A 26,648-nucleotide genomic window follows, 5' to 3' on the forward strand; every position below is an offset into this window, starting at 1 on the left:
AATCTTTAATTTTATCCAGGCCATTTTCATTAGCTTTTTTAAAAACAATTTCACATACTTTGAGTATCTTGGACTGCAGTAAGTTGCAGTTAGTTTTAGATGTTTAAAAGTGATATTTTAGAAAATAATGTATACAATTTAAGCATTTCTGTCCCCATATTTGTATATTAATCGAACCTAAGCAGGAATCCTTTACGTATTTACATTTCTGCTGAATGCAAGCATTCATTTCACTTTGCAACACAATATTGCATCACACAGACGGTTTAATGCATACATTAATAATAAGAAATAAATTGTGCCAACAGATTTCAAAATAAGAAAAAGTCAAATGTGGGTTTAGTATCCTGCTTTGTATACTCTCAGAAATAAAGGCACGTGAGCTGTCACTGAGGTGGTACCTTTTCAAAAGAAACATGTTTGGACTTAAAAACTACATATTTGTACCTCAAAAGTATATATTAGTACCTAAAAATTTTAAAAGGAACACTTTTGTACTTTTTAGGTACTAATATGTACCCTTGAGGTATTAATATGGATCATATAGGTACAAATTTGTAGCTTTTAAAAAGGTACCACCCCAGTGACAGCTCACGTACCTTTATTTCTGAGAGTGTACATGTCCGCAAAATGACAATGAGTTCAACACCAACCAATAACATGTAATGATCAACAATACGACCATCTAAACTGAACCAATTCGAGAGAAAAAAAGGCCCGACTGTGCCTGATGAGAACGCCTTACCTGGGCTCCTGACGGCCCCACCTTTTGCAGCTAAGAGAATGTTTAACAAGACAGTGAAGTACAGACCAAGCAGTGCTGTGCAGCTGGAATTTCATTTTCTGAGCAGAAAATCATTTATGATCCAGTTTGTTAAGCAACATCAACTGATTTCAAACTGATGCCATCTGCTTTCGATTATCCGGCAGTGAACTGCTAACAATGTAATTAGCCGTGCATTTTCTGACTCACAGACAAAAGACTTTCCTTTTGGAAATTTCTGGTGTTTATGAAGTACTGAAATGGCTGTTTGTTTTAACAAATTCATTTAGGACACCAATACTTATTTTGAAGCCTATGTAAATAGGAAGTTGCTGAACTTTTATTTGAGTATATTGATGTACTTCTAACTGAAACTGAATATTGAGTAGGGGGCGGAGCTTTTATTTTGTGCATTATTTCCTTGTAGCAAACTAAAGCTAGTCACACTGGGCTTTTCCTCCCATAGACTCCCATTCATACGCACGCAAATGCGTCAGACCGAAAACGCAGGGTCATGCGTCAAATTTCGCAGGTTGCTGCGGTGCAAAGTTCAAGCTTGGTGAACTCTGACCTGCGAAAACGCATCACTTGACTGCGTGAGACCAATCGGGGATCAAAACATGACCTCACTGGACAGAAATGTAAAACATGGAGCAATCGTTCCCTTTTTAAATGTCTAATAATCTTGTTTAATCCCGCCCCTTTTCGCAGCGCCGCATGACAGAATATCACACACACAATCTCTAGTGTGACCGTAGCTTAACTGTGAGAGGGGCGTGGCTAAGAAGATTGTGGCTAAAGCATCAAACTGACATCATCAGAGAAGGAGCCAATCCAAACACAGATGCTCAGACTTTGATTGAAGATTTCCAAACTTTTTTATTTCAGTGGATTAACTTACATCATTTGTTCACCTAAAGAATAACAATGTGCGCTAGCAAAATAAACATTGTAACTTTGATTTCACTTTAAGACTGGTTAACTGTTGATAATCCTTATCGATTAATCGATTATGGGCTGAATTAAAAGCTACTAGCGATACTATGCCTGGAGAAGCTGAACGGGGTATTTTTTTACAGACTAATGATTAGGGATGTCCCGATCCGATATTGATATCGGAAATCGGTCCAATATCAGTCCAAAAAACTATATCGGACTGCGTTAAAAATCTCAGATATAAGCAGTTCGATGCACTCTTAATGTTGTGATTGACAGTGGGGTTGTCTCCGCTGGCGATCACTTCCTGTAGTTTGTGTCGATTGCCAGTGGGGTTTCCTATATGGAAGACTGCCGCTGGGTGAACTCCAAATCCCAGAAACCCCTGCGCTCATCAACACTGATAACAGCTGATAATACACCGGACACTTGCACACAGACACAGCTGCTGCTCATTTACACTAATTAAATGGACTATATATACACCTCTCATTCATTCATTCATTCATTCGGGGTCGAGTCTTGTTGTTTCCATGAACATTACAAAGTATTTTGCTGGTTTGTATTCCCTTGTTTGATCCTCGCTCTTTAAGTTTGTTCATCCCTGTCTGCAGCCTCTCTTTGATCATCTGCCAGTGTTTATAAGTACGACTCTGGATTGCCTTTATGCACCTGTTCGCCCCTGTATTGACCTTTGCTTTACTGTCCTTCCTATTAAAACTTGCATTTGGATCCGCAAGTCTGCTCCCAGTGTCTCCCTCGTTACACTTAATTCCATCACAGCGTGCAAAACCCACGTTATCACAACACTGTTTGCTAGGCTGGGGAAAGTTACAGAAACATTTCTCCTGCTCTGAAAGTTCCAATGAGCAGAGTGGCCATTGATTTCATTTTTTTCATATGTTGGATCTGTCCATATTTGAACTAATGTTGGGATAATGTTAAACTAATGTTTAAGAAAGCCAGCATGTCTTAAAGCAGGGATGGGCAAACTTGATCTTCGAGGGCCGGTGTCCCTGCAGAGTTTTGTTCCAACACTAGTCAAACACACCTGAACATGCTAATCAGTGTCTTTAAGATCACAAGAAATCTACAAGCAGGTGTGTTTGATTAGGGTTGGAGCTAAACTGTGCAGGACACCGGCCCTCCAGGACCGAGTTTGCCCACCCCTGTCTTAAAGTGTACATTGAAAATATTTAGTTCGGGTGAGGATGTTTGCATTTTGAGTGTCATTTGCATATCCAGTCCTGCTAATCACCCTAAAGTAGACTCATCTTGCATTAATAGAGTTAACAATTAATCAATATACAATAATATGTATTATTTGATTTTTTAAACGCAGACTGTTCTATAATTATTAATCATTTTTGGCTATTGAAATCCTATGCATGAACTTCATACATGAACTGAAATCAGCTGATGTGCTTTCAAAACCTGTTTTTTTCTTGTTCTTAAAGACTTGTTGACTCAAAAATGAAATTAGTTTCATCAAGTACTTACCCTCCTGTAAACCCATATGACTTTTTTTCTCACAGAACACAAAGAATGTCTGTTAATGAACATATTGTTAATGGATCAGTAATCAATATTTCAAACTGATTTAAAGGGATAGTTCACTCAAAAATAAAAACTTCCAGTTCATTTACTCACCCACAAGTCATCAAAAAAAAAAAGTTAAATTAAAAAAAATAAAATAAAAAAATACGTAAATATATATGTATATATATACATACATATATACATACATACATACATACATACATACATACATACATACATACATACATACATACATACATACATACATACATACATACATACATACATATATATATATATATATATATATATATATATATATATATATATTGTAGACTTTATTTCTTCAGTAGAGCATTATAGAAGAATTTGAGCTGAATCTGTGGTTTTTGGTGATACATACATACTTTATATGTGGTTTTTTTATATGAGTATTTACAGTGACTGTATAGGCTATTTTTGTCCATTCGCATCCCGTCCCGCTGTGCCCTCTTGGCGGCATAATCGCAAACTGTGGTCATACCTAAAAAACACGTTCTTACTCCCATAGAGCGGCTGTGGTAGAAGGCATGGCGGTCATGCTCGTACTAAAGTGTCACCTACTGTGATGGCAGAGAATGGTGACAGCTTTTTTAGATTCAAAATGAACACATACAAATGAGTCCACTGCAATAACCATGACTCCTGATGACACACTGAGGTCTTGTGAAGCGAAATGATCGAAATTGAACATTATTTACAATATTATTAGCTTCAATCCACAGCTTGGCCAAACAGTTCTCGGTGAGTGTGCGACTATAGTATCATTGTAGTCCAATCGCTTTGGTGAGAACATTGTAAGAGTGTGCTTAACCGGGAAATCAGCTGACACAGTTTGTTGATAGATATTGGTGATTGCATTACTGGATCTCGTGCTTTAATCATTAAAATATGGTTGAGGAACTTATCTGTTTAGTTTGGCTTTTTAATATTAATATTAAAATAGTTTTGTTTTGGCGTGAGCAGCAGTTTTACGAGAGAACTGCAGACTTCTCTTCGCCCAGACACTGCCTCCAGCTCCTCTGGGGGGATCCTGAGGGGTTCCCATGCCAGCAGAGGGACATAGTCCCTCCAGGGTGTCCTGGGTCTTCCCCAAGGCCTCCTCCCTGTGGGACATGCCTGGAAAACCTCCCTAGGTAGGTTTCCAGGAGGCATCCGAAACAGATGCCTGAGCCACCTCAGCTGACTTCTCTCGATGTGGAGGAGCAGCAGCTCTACTCCGAGCTCCTCCTGGGTGACAGAGCTCCTCACCCTATCCACAAGGGTGCGCCCTGCCACCCTGCGAAGGAAACTCATTTCGGGCCGCTTGTATGCTTTGTATTGTAACTCGTCCATGAACAGCCACCTTATCATGGTGAAAGGGGTTTGAGTGCCTGAGTGATCCTAAGAGCTATTGGAGACTAATTCCCCTGGTAGGGTCTCCCAAGGCAAAAAGGTCTTAGGTCAGACTAAGTGTGGCTAAAAAACTTTTTATGAGTACAATAACATCAAGAACCATGACGTCGCCACATATGTCGCAGCCGGGGCCCCACCTAGGAGCCAGGCCTGGGGTTGGGGCTCGTATGCAAGCGCCTGCTGGCCGGGTATTTTCCCACAGAACCCGGCGGGGCTTACGCCTGGTTTATACTTCTGCGTCAAGTGATTGGCATGACCCACAGTGCATGCAATGCACGTAGATGTGCATTCATACTTCTGCATGCTGTTTCTGTTGCTCTGCAACAGCACTTCCGAAACGCTAGTTGGCAGTGAGGTGTAAATGTTCCCCTGTGTAGAGTTTCTTCGCTGGTGTTAATGTACACTTCCTTAATATACAAGTAGTTCAAACCTGCTTATTTTGAGGCAGGAACCGGCTGACATACAACAACTTTAACCATGAGGTAAGCACAAAACAAAACTTTCCATCCGGAGCTCCTTCACGGGACTTCACACTTGTGAACAATCGCTCCATCTGGCTCGTGCCACTCTCGATCCCACCCACACACGTCAGCGCTACCAAGCCGACCAATCACAGAGCTTGCGCTACACGTCGTTGCGACGTGTAGTTACATTTTTTGAGAGGTGTGCGTCAGCAACGCGGATGGCGAGGGCAATGCTTCCACGCAAACATATATATATATATATATATATATATATATATATATATATATATATATATATATATATATATATATATATATATACACACACACTAGATATCGCATAGGGACCCTGAGCATGCGTCAATAGCACCGCCACATTGGTACAGTGCTCCCAGGACAAATGTCATTCAACCGCACTAGTCAAGACAGTGTTATTACGTGAAGATGCAGGACTTTAGCGCTGTCTACGGGTGTAGTAACGAGCAAACAAAGAAAACAAAGCACAAAGGCAGAACATTTCATAGGTAATATTAATTTTTTTTCTGTTTTTGTATGTTCTGAACTTCTGTGCTAATCAGGTAACGTTATTGATGATAACAGTCACTTACTGCATTCACCATACGGCAAAGCAGCTCCAACTCGCACTAAACACTCGGCTTATGCTAGTTTTGTTGAATAAAATCAGCAAACAATGCAAAAGAAATATGACAACGAGATGCTGCGCTGCCAGAAACTTGTATTATTGTCGGCTAACGTTAGTGAAAGCGTCGTTCGGGGGATTTATTCACAAACGAATCGCTCCCTCCGTCAGTATGAGAAGTGAAAGCAGGAGAGGAGGTGTGTTGCAGGACACGGATTAGATTAAATTTAACAGGGAGGGTGAATAGTACATTTCTGTACACACAAACACAAGCCTTTTGTCAGGAATGCCCGTGCGGTCACTGATCCATCAATGTAGAAAAGTGATGTAAAATTCTAATTTTCGTAATTAGAAAAAAAAAAATACATACTAACATCCATGAAAACTCCCGATCATAGATATATGTGTATATGTGTATATCTCTGGCTTTGGATGGCCACAGTCCTCCACTGTACCTTGGTCCCGCATTCATTTCAAAGGAGCGCTACCCTGTAGCAAGATGGCGGCGCTATTGACGCATTTCTTCCAATAGACAACAATAGGCCAGGCGACATCTAGTGTACATATCAATGCCACGCAAAGGCTGCGCCATAGCTTATGCGTGCGCTTGAGCAACGTGGGACCATCGTCCAGCAGGCCCGCTACCTGCAGTGGGAGCCATAAGGGGCCGGTGCATTGTGGAACCGTTGGTGGTCGAAGGTTATGACCACGAAAACCCGATCATTAAGCACTCCCAGTATATGAAACACCAAAATCCATAGATCTACTGAAGAAAGAAAAGCATGTACATCTTGGATGACCTATCGGTGAGTACATTGACAGGGATTTTTTGGGTGAACTAATCAGTCAGTCGGTAAATGGTGATTTCAATTTCAGTCTGTACAGCCTGCATTGCCTTCGAAAACCTGGAATAAAGTGCACGAGTCATTCGGACCACTTTTTCATAATACTTGAATGGCGTTTCTGTAAAGCCTAAAAGCCTGAATGGAGATTTTTGTTCAGAGTCCTTCATCTTTTGTGTTCCCCAGGAGAAAGGAAGCCATATGAGTTTAACCTCCAGTCAAACAGTCACATTTCTGTTCCTTTAAGCTTGTTTTTTTCTTCTCCATCTCGACACGTACAGATATCACAACTCATTCACTTAACACAAAGTACGGTGTTACATTCATAATGCATTATTAGCATGTATAACGTACGTCAAACTGGGTCTACGGCGAGCCCAGCGACCACAAATGCTGATTGTTATGGCAAGCTGATGGTTGTCAAGGGAGAATTATACATGCTGGTAGTGATTTTTTTTTTCAATCTCATAATAATAATGCATTATTTGAATGAAAAGCCACTGAAGGGAGGACTCACCGCTGTGCACATCATGTATCCGGCTCCGAAGTCAAAGCGACACTGTTCGTTCATGGAGTAATCCTCTCCGGGCAGCTGTGGAAGCTTCTCCCATGTGTGCTCGAACGGGTCATCCCGAAGACAATCATATGAGCTACAGAGACAGATTGAGGAGGTGTATTACCATACTAGTCCAGACTGTGTGTGTATGTACAGTTAAAGTCAAATTTATTTGCCCTCCTGTGATTTTTGTTTTTTCTTCAATCAGGGGTTGCCACAGCGGAATCAACCGCCAACGCATCCAGCATATGTTTAACGCAGCGGATGGCCTTCCAGCTGTAACCCATCACTGGGAAATACCTTTCTCTCTCATTCACATACATACAGTGGACAATTTAGCTTACCCAATTCACTTATAGCACATGTGTTTGGACTATTGGAGAAACCAGAGCACCTGGAGGAAACCCAAGCGAACATGGGAGAACATGCAAACTCCACACATAAATGCCAACTGACCCAGCCGAGACCCTAACCAGCGACCTTCTTGCTTTGAGGCAACAGCGCCACCCACTGCGCCATCGTGTCGCGCAATTTTTCACAGTGTTTTCTTCTGGAGAATGTCTTGTTTGTTTAATTTAAGCTAGAAATAAAGCAGTTGTTAGGGTGCTTTCACGCCTGTGAATCGATTCAGTTGTTCTGAAACAGAGATTACAATTGTTACATTGTTGCTCTTTGCTCTTGGAGCGGTTCGCTTTCACACTGCAAAGTTTCTAATCGGACCAAAAGAGCTAAAACAAGTCACGTGCGAGAAAACTCTCCTCACATTGGTCAGAGTGTCAGGGTTTATTTTGCAGCGTCCCGCTCAGCTGTCAGGAGAGGTGGTGGTTTGATGGTGATTGACAGGGTGTGCGCGTGCGATGTGTCTGAGGAGAGATGCGGTGGGGAGGGGTGAGAAGGGTGCGCGATGTAGCCTATTTGAGGACCGGGAGGGAGACGCGAGATTACCAGGAGATCATCACTCGTTTGCGGGCATCCAGAGACTCGCAAAACTTCCCGCCATACTCATAATTCTCTCTTCATATAGCCGTAAGCCTATTACATATCCATAAAACACTGTGATATAACCGCGCTCAGATCGGATCGCTTTCTCACTGTAATCGAACCGCTCCAGGGTTTGTTTCAATCGAGCCGAGACCACCTCATTCAAGCGATCTCGGAGCGATTACTTTGGTGTGGAACAGATCGCGATTGCCCTGTTCACATATGCCAAACGAACCGCGCTAACTGGGCAAACGAGACACGTTCCGAAACAAAAGTGTAGGTGTGAAAGCACCCTTAATGTTTTTTAAAACCATTTTGAGGGCAATATTACTAGCACCCTTGTTTACAGAAACAAGCCACTGGTAAACAATGACTTGCCTAATTAATCGAGGTAAGCCTTTAAATTGCACTTTAAGCTATGTACTAGTGTCTTGAGAAATATCTAGCAAAGATAACATAAAATTATTAGCTCTCCTGAGTTATTACCCCCCCCCCTGTTTATTTTCCCCCCAATTTCTGTTTAACGAAGAGATATTTTTCAACACATTTTTAAACATAATAGTTTTCATAACTCATCTCTAATAACTGATTCATTTTATCTTTGCCATGATGACAGCACATAATATTTCACTAGATTTTTTTCAAAATACTAGTACTCAGTCTAAAGTGACATGTAAAAGCTTAACTAGGCAGACCCCCTAGTTTTTCACAATTTTTTTTGTGATTTTTTTCTGATAAAAATGACAGATTTTGTGGTGGTAATTCGCAGATAGTCGCAGACAATTTTGCAATTAAAAGAAATATATATATTTATATAAATTGTTATATACTATATATATATCTTATTAGGTAGCCTACTATGTTACTATGTTAAGAGCAGGCCCGTGCATAAACCGTCCAAAGGGCATGTGCAGGATAAAATTTTTGAAGAGCGCGATCAGGTTGTTGCGCTCATACTGGAGAGCGGTGTTATCGCGAGCGTACTGATCAGCTGTGTTGTTGCGCGCCTACTGAAGGGCGGGACCGAGGGTGTGCCGCGTCGCGGGGGCACTTTTGATCATTTTGGAAGGGCACTTTCTAACCAAGACTAAAAAGGGCATGTGCACTGCACAGGTTGAGCCCTATGTGTGCACGTGCCAGGTTAGGAGTGCAATCTGACACAATGACACAAATCATAAAACTAAAGCTTTTAGTCTCTTGTTAAGACAAGATCTAAAACAGATCTAAAACAGTAGGGATTAAGCCAAAGGAAAGCAGTATAACTCTTATTTTTATTCACGATCTTACTTTCTCTCATATTTCCCTCCCCGGAGCATTTAACATCATGTACCTCACTCAGGATATGCGTTAATACCTGTCGTATTGCACCTAAAACACAAATTGCCATAAAACTTGACAATGGCAGGGAAGCGTTTTCTCTCGTTAACTGCAAGAAAAGAGTTGCAGCGAAGTGCAACGAAAACATTTATCGATTTGACAAACCATTATACCAGCAATACATGTAAAATAATGTCCTTCAATTTGGTCACGTCCAGCAGCCATCATCCTTGATCTCCATCATTGTAATCTGCTTGCATTTTTGTCTGGTCCATTGCTCCATTTGTTAGATGTTTGCTCACACTTTCTTTTGCAGTCTGAAGTGCGTCAAACGCACAAAATACAGAATTCGAGCATAGTCATTTGCTCAATTTGGCACCACAGGATATCAAATCGCAACTTTGCGTTGACTTCACATGTAAATCATTGCGTGGATATATATATGGATATATATATATATATATATATATATATATATATATATATATATATACAGTATATCCAGCACTCACTGTAGGTATCGGCCCAGCTCCTGTTGACTGCAGCGGGACCAGTGGAACCGGTGGAAAGCAGCCTGCACCAGCGGGGCCATGATGCTCCCCATCTGCACCTCATCTCCACAGCGGTTCCCCTGCCCGTCATGCTCCATTCCCAACCTATAACACACATATATCAACCTAAAACTTTCATTGATGCCATTTTTTATATTTTAAGAAGGTCAGGCTTTACTGATGGTAAATAATAGAAGCATGATTTCTATCTGACAGATAGTTTAGCAACTATTTCAAACACGAGTGTCAATGTGCCCATTTAAAACCTGTACAATGTTTTTTTCAGAGACAATGATAAGATTTGCTCAGAAATACCTGTCAGCACCTTGTCAATTTATGGATGAAAAGAGAAACGCAACTGGTTGTAAAGAAAAAGAGATTGTAATCTTGATCAACAAGAATGTCCCATTAATGCCCTCACATTTAGCAACAAATAGATTGGAAATCATTTCAGATTTTGTATTATTATTGATGATAAACGATAAAACTTTTGGAATTAAATCTCTGTCATATGCCATTTTGAGGATCCACTTTACTTTTGAGGTCCATACATTTTATTCATGTATTTGAAAAGTATGTTACCTAGTCGAAATATCCTTCTCATTCTCGTGCACTATAGTAAATAAACACATTTTTAGTATTGCTTGAAATACTTGAATATACATGAAATAAATGCAAATATACATTCACCGGCCACTTTATTAGGTACACATTACTAGTACTGGGTTGGACCCCCTTTTTCCTTCAGAACTTCCTTTATCCTTCGTGGCAAAGATTCAACAAAGTACTGGAAATATTCCTCAGAGATTCAAGTCCATATAGACATGGTTGCTGCAGATTTGTCGCATCCATGATGCAATTTCTTCCCCATTCTGATGCTCAGTTTGAACTGACGCAGATGGTCTTGATCATGTCTACATAACTAAATGCATTGAGTTGCTGCCATGTGATTGGCTGATTAGAAATTTGCATTAACGAGCAGGTGTACCTAATAAAGTGGCCGGTGAGTGTACAAATACATTTAAATTATTAGTAGTAAGTGCATTTAACAGGGACAATGCATTATAATATCGCTACAATTCCCCATCAGCCAATGCTCAATCATTAAGGCATCTAGTCAAAGGCTAATTGGCAGCTCTAGACACTGGTTAGGCTTTTTATACAACAATACAACAGTAAAAAAATTATAAATTATCTTTTGAATAGATAGAATTGAATAATAATATCTTTTGACTGATGTTTACTATAGTTTATAGCAAGAGCTGTTAAAATTATATTCTATTTTATCTTATTCTCCAGAATACACAAACTGCAGATTACATGAACATTATCATATCAAAGTATTAACATATTGAATATCTGTATATACCATATCGAAATCGGCCCAGAGAAGGACTTATTTATTGGTTACCTGTAATAAAAATACATTTCATATCATGTATCCCTAGTAAATACACATTTATGTCCTACTACTTCAATCATTGGAAGCGTGTGTCAGCCTACACTTTTGTGAAACTACAAAAAGGTACCACAACATACTATACTTTCACTGCAGTTTAAAGATAAAATTAACTATTTAAAGGGATAGTTCACCCCAAAAATCACAATTTACTTACTATTTACTCACCTTAAAGTGGTTCCAAACATAGACTTTCTTTCCTCTGTTAAACACATAAAAAATACAGATTTGAGAAAGCTGAAAACCTGTAACCATTGACTTCCATAGTATAGGAAAAACAAATAGAAGTAAATGGTTACCAGTCTACAGCATTCTTCAAAATATCTCCTCTTGTGTTTAACAGAAGTAAGTCAGTCAAACAGGTCTGGAAAGGGTGAATAAATGATGAGTGAATATTCATTTTTGAGTGAAATATCACTTTAAAAGTATCTTGCAGAAAGATATTTGACAGGATGTAAAAATATTTAAAAAATATGACAGGAATTTTGAACATCCAATCAGAATCAAAGACCAGATCTAACTGTTGCATAAATTAAGTTTAATTTCTGATAAATAATGATCTTATAACACGACACAATGACCTCAGACAGTAAACTAATAGCGCGTTTTTTATCTCCAAGCGTAGTAGTGCTTTGTTTTGGTGAACTTTCCCTTTAAGAGTATCTTGCAGTAAGAGTAGCGACAAAGTCACTAGTGTTTATAAATTATGACTGCTATTTTGAACATACAGTCAGAATCAAAGACCAGATGTAACTGTTGCATAATTTAAGTTTATTTTCTGATAATGATCTTATAACACGACACAATGACCTCAGATGGTAAACTAATACCGCTTTTTGTATCTCCAAGCGTAGTAGTGCTTTGTTTAGGTGAAACTATCCCTTTAAAAGTATCTTGCAGTAAGAGTAACTGCAAAAGTCACTAGTGTTTACAAATAATGACTGCTATTTTGAACATCCAATCAGAATCAAAGACCAGATCTAACTGTTTCATAAATTAAGTTTAGTTTCTGATAAATAATAATCTTATAACACGACACAACGACCTCAGAAAGGTAAACTAAAATTATGTTTTGTATGTACAAGAGTAGTAGTGCTTTGTTTTGGTGAACTATCACTTTAAGAGTATCTTGCAGTAAGAGTAACTGCAAAAATTACTAGTGTTTACAAATTATGACAGCTATTTTGAACGTCCAATCAGGATCAAAGACCGGATCTAGCTATTGTATAAATTTATTTAAATTTATTAAGTTTAGTTTATGATAAATAATGATCTTATAACGAGACCTCAGATGGTAAACTATACTGCTTTTTGTTTCTCCAAGCATATAACTGCTTTGTTTTGGTTGAACTGTCCTGAATACTGAAAAGTATCTTGCCGTAAGCAAATGTTTACAAATTATGACTGCTCTTTTGAACATCCAATCAGAATCAAAGACCAGATCTAACTGTTGCATGAATGTAAATGTAGACTGATAACTATCGGGCTGCAATAGAAACTCACACATGGCCAGTTTCGTGCGCCACCACAAACGCAGAAGAGAAACCGTCCTCATGGTTGAGAGTGCAGCTCCGCACAGGATGACACATGCCTGTGACTGGAGCGTAACCTAAAAACACACAAGAAAACCAGACTGAATGTGTCCTCCTCACATCCACATCATCTATTCACACTAATAAATCCCACTCATCTGACAAATGCCTGAGGTCAAGGCTACAGCAAGATGGTGTGCTTTTTAAAGCCTCTGTGTGTATTTTACCTTGCATTCCTGTGGGCCCGAACTCTTGGCGCGTGAGAAAGATGGCATGATCGTGGTATTCTTTATCATTAGTGTCTTTCCTCTGCTGTTCGAAAGCCCAGCGACACACATTCTCCAGACTCTGAGAAGGATTGCCCAGCTCAATGAGGCTCGTGGACTGAAACACACACATGAGACGGATGTTACGTTACACTCAACGATACAGTCAGAGATTGATTTATGCTTCTGATTTCTATAACAATGCAATTCCGGAACAAAAAAACGTTATAAATGTTGGTCTCACTTTATATTAAGTGTCCCTAACTGCTATGTACTTACACCAAAAAAATAAATACAATGTACTTACTGTGTTCATAATGTATTTGAGAACACTTGTGGTGCTTTTGAGTTGGAATAGAGGTTGGGTTATGGACAGGTTTGGTGGCATGGGTAGGTTTAATTATTTAATGGTCAACAGTGTATTTACAAATGTAATTACAAAAGTTAATTACAGATGTAATTACATACAGGTATTTAATCAAGCATAAATACACAGTAAATACATGTATTTACACAATAAGAACATTGTAACAAACTATTAGTTCCTATGTAAGTACATATTAGTTAAGGCCACTTAATATAAAGTGGGACCTAAATGTTTTACTACCTGTAATATTTACCACATCTGGCTGGCAAATATGTGTAAGAAATGGTCACACTTTACAATAAAGCATCATTAGTTATCGTCAGTGCTGGGGAGGTTAGTTTGGAAATGTAATAGATTACAGATTACAAATTACCCTATTAAAAATGTAATAAGTAGTGTACCTTTCAATTACTTTCTAAAAGTAAAGTAACTGTTTACATCTGATTACTTTTTGATTACTTTTAAGTTTCTAATGGATATTTTCAACGAAATCATTTTCAAGCATTTATCCCAAGCAGGTTTGACCTGACAGCTCTGTTTACTGCTAGAATTTCAACATATCTCATCACTTGAATTAAGATTATATTAATTAAAATTTTAAAGTACAGCCACCACAAAACCATTGCAATCAGAATCAGAATCAGTTTTATTGCCAAGTGTGCTTCACACACTCTCAGAGAGTTTGTTTTGGCTGCAGAAGCTTCCAGTGTACATAAAGACAAGAGACAACCCAAAATAAATATGAAAAAAGATGATAAACATTAAACGGAGATGCAGTTAGTCCAGAAATCTGGATGTTGAGTTGTGTGTACAGATTTGTTATAAATATACAGGTTATACAGTGCTGTGTACAAATGCGAATGGAGAAAGTATTGCATTGTGTATTGATATAAGGTGCTTGCAACCCAAGCTCATTCTGAAAACGTAGTCCCGCGGACGTTTCTGGAGACAGCGGAATACGTCCCGGGGGTACGTACGGCCGCGTTTATTTTTTTCAAGCGAACGCTGCGGGGCGGTGTGACGCGGTTCCCTTTCGCGCTTGCCTTACCTCCTTGTGGAGGGCTTCCCTGCTGCAACCCGTTTGTCCACTCAGCTCACCGGGTACGTCGGTAGGCTCGAGATGCAGAGAGGAGTCGACCACGGTGGCCGGTTTCGAGTCCGGGGAAGAGCGGTTCCAGCAATCAGGTAAGACAAAAACAGAATCCCAAAAATTAAGTGAACGAGTTTCGTGACAGGGTGAGAACCCGGCGAAATCCGAAAACGCGGTAGTGTTTATTTTTTTGGACGGCCTTTTGTAAATTGTTGCTCGGGTTTAGGGAAGCGAGCGGGCGGGTGGGTCGATCGGTAAAATTGGTTGGGTTCAGGGAAGGAGGAGGGCGGGTCGGCCAATTGGCCGGTCGCGCAGTCAATCATCCGGTCAGTCACACCGGTGGGTTCACGCGAGAACAGCGCGGGCGCGAACCGCACTTGCCAGAGGCGTCTGAGGTGCGAAAAAGCGCACAACAGCGGCCTCTCGCGGATTCGCGAAAGCAAAAACTGCAGCCGTATGTACCCGCTGGGACGTATTCCGTGGTCTCCAGAATCGTCCGCGGGACTACGTTTCCACAATGAGCCCGGGTTGGGTGCTTTGCATAAGTGTGTATGAGAAAGTACTGCACATATTTATTGCATGGTTGGGGGATGTTTAAGTGTTCATAAGGTAGATGGCCCAAGGAAAGAAATTTTTCCTGTGTCTGGCTGTTTTTGTGCTTGGTGCTCTAAAGCGCTGATCAGATGGTAACAGTTCGAACAGGTAGTGTGCTGGGTGCGAGGCGTTCAGAGTGATTTTGCCAGCCCTTTTACTCACTCTGGAAGAGTACAGTATAACTAGTATAACCAGACCTTATAACAAAAAAAAAGTTTACTGTTCCAAATCTAAATTTGAGTTCATCTAAGCTATTTTTGCCATTTTCATTGTTAAATCGAAGCCACTTAAACACATGTCAATCATATCTTTGTGATCAATAAAACTGCCAATGAAACATATGAGGCAGAATTGTTCAGTTCAATTATTTACTGCAATTAATATGCTCCAAACAGAAACAAATTATTGTATGAGTAACAGCAAAAACAAAAAATCCAAAGGTGTTACACATATAAAACACTATAGTAATTTATAGTAAAGAGAAATATTTAGGAATAAGCATTATATTATATATATATATATATATACAACTCTTCATTAATGAATCACACTACTTAATGTAACATTATTAGTAACTATCATGAACTAATAGTAATTACCATTGTATACTTTAGCCTTTACTACAGTAAGCTATATATACACCTCCTCTCCCTCGGTCATCTTTTTATGGAGTCAATCTAGGGCCATTGATACTTGCAAAATAAAAGAAAGTTTTGCAAAGAAAATATAAAGTATTTAGCAAAAAATAAATAAATAAAGGTAAATTTCCAAAAATCGCAAAGCGCAAATTAATTTTTGAGAAATAAAAATAAATTTTGCAAACAAAGTTAAAGAACTGCAAAGGGAAATTTCAGTTTTGAGAAATAAAAATGAAGTTTGCAAACAAAAAAGAACTTCGAATAAAAATCAAGCAGTGCAAAACAAATAAAATATTTGCAATTAAAAAAACAACTATATATATTTGCAAAACATTTTTATAGCATTGCCTTTACAAAACCAATTTAAAGTTGAAGTCAGAATTATTTGAAATATTTCCCAAAATGATGTTTAACAGAGCAAGGAAATTTTCACAGCATGTCTGATAATGTTTTTTTTTTTCTGGAGAAAGTTTCCTTTGTTTTATTTTGGCTAGAATAAAAGTTTTTATTTTTTAAGAACTTATTTTTTCTTTAAGGTCAATATTATTAGGCCCTTTAAGCTATTTTTTCGACTGTCTTGCCTAATTCTAAAACTTGCCTAATTACCCTTAACCTGCCTAAGTAACCCTAGTTAAGCCTTTAAATGTCACTTTAAGCTGTATAGTGTCTTAAACATACATAGTCAAATATTATTTACTGTCATCATGGCAAACACAAAATAAATCAGTTATTAGAAATGATTTATTAAAACTATTATGATTGAAAAATTGGTTGAAAAATTCTCCATTAAACAGAAATTGGCGAAAAAATAAACAGGGGGCTAATAATTCTGACTTCATTTGTGTGCATGTATGTATATATATATATATATATATATATATATATAATTTTTTACAGTGTTTTATATGACTCCAAGCAGAATTCTGGAAGACAGCACATGAGCAACGTTTACTATGCTTTGACATATTTTTTTATCGCCTGAAATAACTGCATGGAAAAGGCTATTATTTTTCTAAAACTTTCCATTTTTGTTACACCACATACAGAATGTCATAAGAATTTGGACAGGATGGTGGGAAACATTTTACAGTAAGTATTTCCAAAGTTTGAGGTCAACACATTTTCTTTTTTTGAATGATCACCATTATATTTGTTTCATGCTACTGATAGACGTTTCCGATGAACACCAAAGTCTGCAACTGATCAAATATAGAGATAAATATAATTATTATTACAATTAAAATAACTTTAGTTTCCGTCTTCTAAAATGTTTAAAAATAGTTTGATACATTTAAAAAAAAATCAAGGATGAATTATAGGATTTTAACTCTTTAATAGCCAAATTCATAAATGATGTCACTGATTTGCTGAAAAAGAAAAACACAAAAATGACGAATTTTTAATATAAAAAGTAATTGTGAACTGGATTTTTTTAAATCCATGAATTTTCTTAAAACATTTAGTAGATTTGATCAGGACTGAGGTTGATTAACAGATTTATGTAAATATAAATGAATAAAAAAAAATGAATCTGATGCATTTTTAGAGTAGCTTAATTTAGTGGATGTTTTCATACCGAATATAACAGAAGGGTAGTAAATTCGCATATAGTTTATCGTTGAGTTTTTTTTTTTTTTAATTCAAAGCATTTTCTAAAAATATGAGTCAAAACAAAATTCATTTATTCATTTTCTTGTCGGCTTAGTCCCTTTATTAACCAGGGGTCGCCACAGCAGAATGAACTGCCAACTTATCCAACCCAATTCACCTGTACCTGTATCATTGGACTGTGGGGGAAACCAGAGCACCCGGAGGAAACCCACGCGAACGCAGGGAGAACATGCAAACTCCACACAGAAACACACAGAAACATCAACTGAGCCAAGGTTCGACCCAGCGACCTTCTTGTTGTGAGGCGACAGCACTACCTACTGCGCCACTGCTTCTCCCAAAATAAAATTTGTTGCCAAAAATCATTCTGCTAACTGAAACAGAGCAGGTTATTGCCAATCACCCAAGAGTGGATGAAAACATCCCCAATAAGGGTTAAACAAACTGTCACCTTGGAATTATAAGATTCTGTCTGCGTTCTGAATGATTCTAAGGTATTGAGCTTGAAAGTTTTTAGCATTCCATATAGCAAACAGATGCGTGTAACATTTGTTTTTTAAATAAAAAGTCTTAAAATGTAAACGACTTATCAAAACACATACCATAATGTAAATAAAGTGTCATTTAATAAGAATGTGTCAATAACTCAATTTTGACAAAAATGTCAGATAGAACCTTATAATTCTAAGGTGACGAAGCGTAAACACTGCTCTTTTGACTAATTTATTTAATATTTATTTATTCAATTATTTATTAACGTCTACTCCTACCCCAACCCTCCCAGCAATGTATATATTTTAATTATTGTTGTTCATTGTCACAAAAATGATGCAATACTGCTGTGAGTATCCGCAGCTGTCTGCCATCTATAATTTAGCCTTTTCCCCCTGCAATCTGCGCTGAGAGATGAACGTATGCGGAGAAACATCCAGACAGGAATGCGCACGGCTGTGTTTTGATGACGTGGCCACGAAAGCCATGGAAGTAGGAGATCCTTTCCAGATGCGTGTCCTGGAAGTGCCTCTCTATTTCCCCCCAGCGCCTCAAGGTCATGAACTCTGAAAACCACACTGCACTTTCGTCCTCCTCCAGTAGAGGGAGCCTTCAGCATTGCAGATTACTGCTGGAAGTCTGAGCGTGCTGGAAAATAACTCAACTCAGCGCTCTCAATACTGTAGTCTCTCATTACACTTTATTTACTGGAGACTGATGATGCACAAGCAGCTCTGTGTAAACTAGTCTAGAGCATGATTCATCTTCAGTTATTTTCATATGACTTCTTGAGGTTGTTGTGAAGGGTGTTTCCCAGAATTCCCCACACAGGATTCTCATTCTCACTAGTTTTATCATTATTACTATTATAATTAATAATAATTAATCAAGCGTTTTGCTATTCTTTATCTTCCAACCTCATCTGTCTATTTTTAAAATTATTATTATAATTATTATACATTATTATTATTAAAACATTTTATTATTATTATAATTATTATTATTATTATTATTAATAAAAATGTCATCATTAGTCTTTTTCGTCATCTCTCAACCTCCTTCTCCTCATCAGTACTGTTATTATTTTTACTACTATTATTGTTATAACAATAATAATAATAATAATAATAATAATAATAATAATAATAATAATACAATTTTTATTATTATTATTGATATTATTATTAGACCTATTCATTATATCCCAACCTCCTCCTCCTTATTATTACTGTTATTATTATTATTATTATTATTATTATTATTATTATTATTATTATTACTTTTGTCATTGTAATTCTTAGTTCTTTTCCTCATCTCTCAACCTATTCCTCCTCATCAATAGTACTGTTATAATAATAATAATAATAATAATACAATTGTTGTTGTTGTTGTTGTCATTTTTATTATGATTATTATGATGATTATTATTATTATTTTGTCATTTTTCTCATACCCCAACCTCCCTAGGACATCATTATTACTGTAATAATAATAATAATAATAATAATATAATATATATAATATTAATAATAATAATAATAATAATAATTATAATTATTATTATTATTATTATCATCTGTCAACCTCTTCCTCATCATCATTACTCTTACTATTGTTACAACTATTGTTGTTGTTATAATAATAATAATAAAATAATATAATTTGTGTTATTATTATTATTATTATTAGACCTATTTATCATATCCCAACCTCCTCCTCCTTATTATTACTGGTATTATTATTATTATTAATATTATTAATATTTATTATTTTTGACATTATTATTATTATTATTATTATTATTATTATTTATTGTTATTATTATTATTATTAATATTATTACTGTTGTTATTATTATAATTGTCATTATTGTTATTACTATTATTATTTTTATTAATGTCATTTTTATTATTATTATTATTATTATTATTATTATTATTGCTATTTATTTTATAAGGCAAAGCAAGTTTATTTATATAGCACATTTTGAACTTAATGGTAATTCAAAGCTTTACACAAACAAAAATAAAAAAAAACAAATAATAAAAAATAGAGAATTAAAAACAAATAAAAATGTGTTAAAACAGGTTTAAAATTAATGTTATAAAATAAAACTACTATATGGCTGCAATATGGCTGTATATCAGCACTGATGTGAGATTTGTGTTGGCTCGAGGCCACAAGCAGAGTGCTTTAGTGTCCCACCAGTGACTATAAACAGCCACATCGCACTGCTAAGAGTGTGATATTGCGTTTATACAACAGTTTGACAGCATAATCGTGTAAATAAAGATAAAATCAAACATGGAGAGTCTAAAAATCCTTTTGTATGCGGAACTACTTTCTTCCACCGTTTTTTCAAATATGCAGCTGATGTCAGAACACGATTGCTAATTTCACCAACGTCATTTTAGAGCTAGTATTTGAATGATTCTCTAGTGTAATGTCTAAAGTGATGACAAAAAGTTATGTTGCTCACATTTTAAGATTACAAGGCTGAACTACATGAAATGCCATCAGTCTACAGAGATTTCCTAGTATTTATCTGTTGCAATCAGGAGATCACAATAATTAACCCAGAAAAGCCAAAGCAAACTCTACCAGATTACTTACATATTTTATAATGATTTGATCAGTTGTGGTTTGAAACTTGCACTGACAAAATGCTGTTTTTATCCCCTAAGGACTTATTATACGGTCTTTGTCGCCATCTTGTGGGAAAACGTCAACCGTTTTTGCTTTGCTTAGTATGACAGGCCGATGCACTGAAACTCGGAAATTATAAATATTTAAAATAGGAACTATATTTATAAATAAACTGTATATTGCAATCTAAACAACTACATTCTTGCCCCAAAATCCTCAAAAATACATTATGTTGTCCATAAACTGCAATATTTGTCAAACAGTAGTGAGTTTATTGATCTGTCACTCTATGTGGGCGGAGTAATACACAAAGGTGAGGAGGCTGTACAAGGTCTGATATTGCAGCATATCCCACAACTATCAGCAAATCAGATTTGAGAACCTGACAGAACTGTTGTATATATAGCACACATTTTTTAAATGTTAATATTGTGTATTGCCTTCCTCATTTTCTGGCTCTGATTGCATAACAATAATAATAAAAAAAACGATTCAGTACGCAAGGAGACTTTGTCATGTGAACCAAATGCATGACAGACATGGAAGCGTGCTCATTAAAAGCATGTCTCAGCATCTTTATCTCCTCTGTGATACACATGCCTGATTCTGGGTGTGTCTTCCTCTTTTGCAGCGCGAGGTGAGGGGAAGAGCAGATGAACAGATGTGCGCGAGAGACTGTGATGCTTGTTGGAGGTGCGCGGGTCACTCGGTTGATCGGTGCATGCGTGCCGCTGCCGCCAGCAACCGTTGCCACAGTAATTGGGAATGATGGACAACCTGCTGGCATGACGGGCGAGGCTGCATGCTGATTGGGGCAGAGGCGGCAGGGGAGAGAGGAGTGGGTGTGGAAGTACCAGGCGTTCGTGTGTGTGTGAGAGAGAGAGAGAGAGAAAGAGAGAGAGAGAGAGAGAGAGAGAGAGAGAGAGAGAGAGAGAGAGAGAGAGAGAGAGAGAGAGAGAGAGAGAGAGAGAGAGAGAGAGAGAAGGAGGAGGGAGAGGAAATCATACAGATAAGGAAAGCTGGAGATTCTAGTGATATAAGCAATGATGTGAATTACAGGGGTCTTTGGGGGTATTGACCTCCCTAATTAACGCTTGATGCCCCCTGAACAATACAGAGGGTCAGCTCTTTAAAAAGTGAGGAATTGTTTGCTCTGATCTGTATCTTAAAGGGCACCTATTTTACCCAATTTTAAGATTTAAGATAAGTCTTTTGTGTCCCAAGAATGTGTCTGTAAAGCTCAAAAAACCCATCAGATTATTTATTATAGCTTTTAGAATATTGGATTTGTCTGCTCTAAACACTATGTAGCTGTTTTTGTGGCCTGTGTCTTTAATGCTGGTTCTCCCTGCCCACCGTTCCCACTTGCCTGTCAGAGTGTGCCTCAATCTCCACCTCGGCTGCGTCAGATAAACAGCACAGTAACCGTCATGAAGGAAGCAGATCTCACGTAATGTTTGTGAGAAATATACGGTAAGAACTTTCCCAATGATTATTAAATATATTTGTTGTGGAGTTAATTCAAGCCTTTCTGCAACGATGAGTCCAACACCAATGTTGTTACAAGTTCTTGTACGCAAACAGCGGACACACACACACACACACACACACACACACACACACACACACACACACACACACACACACACACACACACACACACACACACACACACAGTGTGCATGTTTAGCTTTGCACTGTTTTTGCACAGCAAATGTGATAGGATACAGGTTAATCTCCACTGCTGTATGGATATCCGTTATGTTAATGTACAAAATAAACCTGATTTAACGCCCACAAACCGGGATTGAAGTGTCTTCTTTTCTAAGTGTACTGACTTGCAGCTGTGGAGATAAAGCTGAAGTAAATCACTGTAATTCATTAACATGCACTGTTTTAAAAACATTTTAAATGTGTAAAACTCACTCTTGATCACATTTGATGATGATTGATGATATGAATTTAGGCATTGTTACAAGGACATGTTAATATCATGTTAAAGTCTGTCAATCAATTCGGTGGGCGGGGAAACTGCACTCCTTCCACCTGTTGCTCCTATTGTGCTTCTATCACTTTAATATGACTGTGGACACACCATAAATTAGCAAATTTCCATATTTTGTTATTCATATTTTTTTCCCAACTATTTATACTTTTAAATTGCATTATGGGGGTATTGATCATTCTTCTAAAAACTTTTAACCATGAAATGTTGCAAAAAAAGTGACCTTATTAACATTTGTAATAGTTTACAGTGAAAAATTTCTGGGTTGGTGTTGTATATTACGCTACAAAAAATTTGTAATACACTGCCAGTACATTTTCTGTTATTTACAGGCTTATTTCTCTATATTTTATTTCTTATATTTATATTATTTCAAACTACTAAAATGTCAATATAAGACACTTTGTTAAACTGTAGAGTTAAATTTTTATCATCAAAAGTCAACAGAGCACAGATCAACATCCCATAATGCGATTAACAAACTAAACAAATGGGAAAAAAAACAAAAACTTGTGAATTACAAAACACAGAAACTTTTTAATTAAGAGATATATTTTAAAGTTTAGGCCAGAATCTTCCTCTGGACTCAAATAACAACTTAAAATCATTGTATATTTACTCTATCTAAATTTGGTCTGGCCAGGCGGTTCACAGGTCAGCTGACCACTGGGAATGTCCCGTCTCTCCCTATAGAGAAATTAAACACTTTTGGAAAAACCACTTTAGGAAAAAAAGACAAAATGGAAAGAAAAGTGGAGAATGAATGAGGAGTGACACGTGATGGAGTTAAACAGATCCTATTAAAATAGTAACTGTTCTTTCCTAATCATTAAAAAAAAAAATATATATATATATATATATATATATATATATATATATATATATATATATACATACATATACATATACATATATACATATATACATATACACATATACATATATTAGTATATATATATATATATACATATACATACATTAGTGTAAACGGGGCCTAAGTTGATCTCTCGCTTTTGTATGTTGTAGAGCTGTATTTATACCATAGTAATTGTAGTGTATTGAGTGAAATGGGACTCACATTTCAGTATTTTGTGTTGGCCACTCTTTGTATAACCCTGAGTTACTTTTACTTTCTAATGTGTCTCCTGTTTTCGTAACTGCAGACTAGTTCAGTAAACAGAAAGAAAGAAGAAATGTCCGCATGTGTTTAACTTTTTTCCTTATCGCAAACACAACAGTAATATGGTAGTGTTTGCTTTGCTTTGGCTTTTTCGGGGTTAATTATTGAGATCTTCCAATTGCAACAGAGAAATACTGGGAAATCTCTGTAGACTGATGCCGTTTCATGCCGTACAGACTAAAATGTGAGCAAAATCTCCTGTTTTGACATCACTTTAGACATTGCGCTAGAGAATCATTCAAACGCTAGCTCTAAAGTGACGTTGATGGATTAATAATGGTTTCTGCTGTTCTTACGTCTGATGTTCTGACGGTTGTATGTGTGTGTGTGTGTGTGTGTGTGTTTGTGTGAGTGACAGTGTACATGTGTGTGAGTGATTGTGTGTTTGTGCATGTATTATATAATCATTTTACAATTTTATTTATTTATGTAATCTGCAATGCTTTTGAACTGAATTGAATTTATTTGAATCAAACTGCATTCAGCTGAACTAGCAGAGAGAGAGAAAGAGAGAGAGACCTGTGTGCCAAACGCCTGATGAGTTCATGTGGGACAGACAGTTTGCATTTTAAGAACTTAATCCTGTAAAAAGACAAGGCCAGAGGGACAATCAGCACAAATCAGGCCAGAAAACGCCATCTGCCTGACCCGCCGCGGACCTCTGTCTCTCCAGCTCACCTGAAATCACCACGCAACCCCACACACACCGCTCTGTCACACAGCAAAAATCAGCATTTATCATAATGGCTGGGGGTGGTATATAGCGTCTCCGTGAGGTGAGCAGAAATTTGAGGGCACTGAGCTATTCTTCCCACTGGGTGAACTGACATTTGCGGTAATGGTGAGCTCCTCCGTCGCAGAGATATGGAGAAGTGATGGATTGTCATGTTTAAGTGGCTTAAAAATATCTTTCTCACCGGGTACACACACAGAGAGAGAGCACTCCTGGAGAACTGAGCCTTTCTTCCTGAAGCTGATAAGGATGGAGTAAATGGCGTAGGTGTTAACTTCACTATTGATTAACATGTAGAGTACAGATGTCATATTCACATTATACTGATGTTCCCTGGAGGACAAGCACACCTTTCAAAAAGCTGAACTGGGTTTGTTTTGGGATTGTTTTGTTTAAAGGTGAAGTGTAAAGTGTAAAAGAGCACCTACTCTATGATAAAAATCAACTTTGTAAGCTGTTTGGAAAAGAACTGTGTTTGGTTTTAGTGTGTCTGCTGTCATACTGGAGTAATATAAACACAATGGGCTCCATTTTGACGGTCCATGCACAGAGCGCAAAACGCAGGGCGCAAACGCTTTCAGGGCGTGTCAGAACGCATTTTTGCTAATTTACGGATGGGAAAACCTGCTTTGCGCCAAGGCGCATGGTCTAAAAGGGTTGAGTTTATTTTCTTAATGAGTTATAGGTGTGTTTTGAGAATAAACCAATTAGAGTCTCATCTCCCATTCCCTTTAAGAGCCAGCTGCGTCGCGCCAAGAGCGCATTCGCTATTTACAGGACGCAAAGTCTAAGTGGAAAAAAATGAGCATTTCACAAGCAAACAGTTAACAGTTTATTAACAGAAAACTGTTAAACTGAGCATCTACTGCGTGAGAATGAGAGATAATGGATCTACTTTCACATTCGCTCTTGGATAGGGAAACCTTTACGCACAGACATCAATAAGTCTATAAATAATTAATTTCATTTGTTAAGCGCAAAGAGTTGTTTCAAAACTATTTCTAAATTCAGTTCTAATTTCTAGCAAACGAATAAATTAACAATAATGACCAAGTGTGGTCAAAATACTGAGTTATTTCCAAATACACCTGCCATGCCCCATATGGTCTAAAACCTGACAGGTGGACAAATCTAAGCTTGTTTTTAATAAAACAAATATAAATATGGATATAATAAATAATACTGCTAATAATAATAACATTATACAAAAGCAAATTGTTATGAATGAACTGAAAAAGCCTCCCGAGATGAAGAAGACATAAAAGCAGTGGTTTTTCATATTTATGTAGGCTAGAAAATAATATGTTTTGTAATATTTTAATTCTTTATATTTATATTCTATATCTATTCTTATTATATCCTATATATCCTTAATATTTAAATTTTTTCATATGTAAAGATATTTGCCTATTGCTCTCTTGTGCGTATTAAGCATTGTGTAAGCGAGGCGCAACTCTGCGCTGGAGTTTAGACCGGGTTAGTTTTGGTCTAATGAAAAATCTATTTTAGTTTCTCAAAATAGCAACGCACCAGCGGTCCGCCTCAGAACACCTCCCTTATTAGACCAGAACGCCTATGAGCGCACATATGAGCGCTAATGCATTTGCTATTTAAACAGCGTAGCGCAACGCCTCAAAACGACTCTTGCGCCACACTGCGCCGGGTGTATGATAGGGCCCAATAAGTCTCTATTTTTAAATTTCCTGATGTTAAAACAGGATCCAAACCCCTCCCACATTGAGGCCCACATCAACGTGACGTAGGAGTGCGGTTTTCCCACCCACCGAATTGATTGACAGACTCGTCTTAACATGTCTCTATAGTAACGCATATAATCATATCCAGAAGACGGGACTTGCTCAAAGTAACAGGGATTAAAAGATCTGTTCGGCTCTCTGTGATCATCTGCACCTCAAAAATAAGTTTTACAAGTTTAAAACGTTTATAAAACAGTGCATGTATGTAATAAATACAGTAAATGTGCTGTAAAATCACCACAGCCACATAGTGTG

General features: G+C 37.3%; 1 protein-coding gene and 1 long non-coding RNA gene across 7 annotated transcripts in view; one reads left to right on the top strand and one right to left on the bottom strand.

Moving 5' to 3' along the window:
- Positions 1-26,648, top strand: part of LOC147840923 (uncharacterized) — an 834,865-nt gene that overhangs the window by 467,237 nt on the left and 340,980 nt on the right. The window lies entirely within an intron of this gene.
- Positions 1-26,648, bottom strand: part of LOC101884594 (A disintegrin and metalloproteinase with thrombospondin motifs 2) — a 487,080-nt gene that overhangs the window by 48,155 nt on the left and 412,277 nt on the right. For 3 of the 6 annotated variants that reach the window (XM_087281943.1, XM_087281942.1, XM_087281941.1), the window contains 4 exons: positions 13,242-13,398; positions 12,986-13,091; positions 9,985-10,128; positions 7,136-7,268 (listed from right to left, as the gene is read on the bottom strand). In XM_087281943.1, the coding sequence (XP_087138069.1) occupies positions 7,136-7,268; positions 9,985-10,128; positions 12,986-13,091; positions 13,242-13,398 (540 nt within the window). Of the gene's footprint in view, positions 1-745; positions 776-7,135; positions 7,269-9,984; positions 10,129-12,985; positions 13,092-13,241; positions 13,399-14,695; positions 15,072-26,648 lie in introns of those variants that run through there. The other 3 variants (XM_087281944.1, XM_087281940.1, XM_087281945.1) reach the window with 3 other exon arrangements.

Source organism: Danio rerio, chromosome 14 (assembly GCF_052040795.2).
Source record: "Danio rerio strain M-AB ecotype USA chromosome 14, GRCz13ab, whole genome shotgun sequence".
Taxonomy (NCBI): Eukaryota; Metazoa; Chordata; class Actinopteri; order Cypriniformes; family Danionidae; genus Danio; species Danio rerio.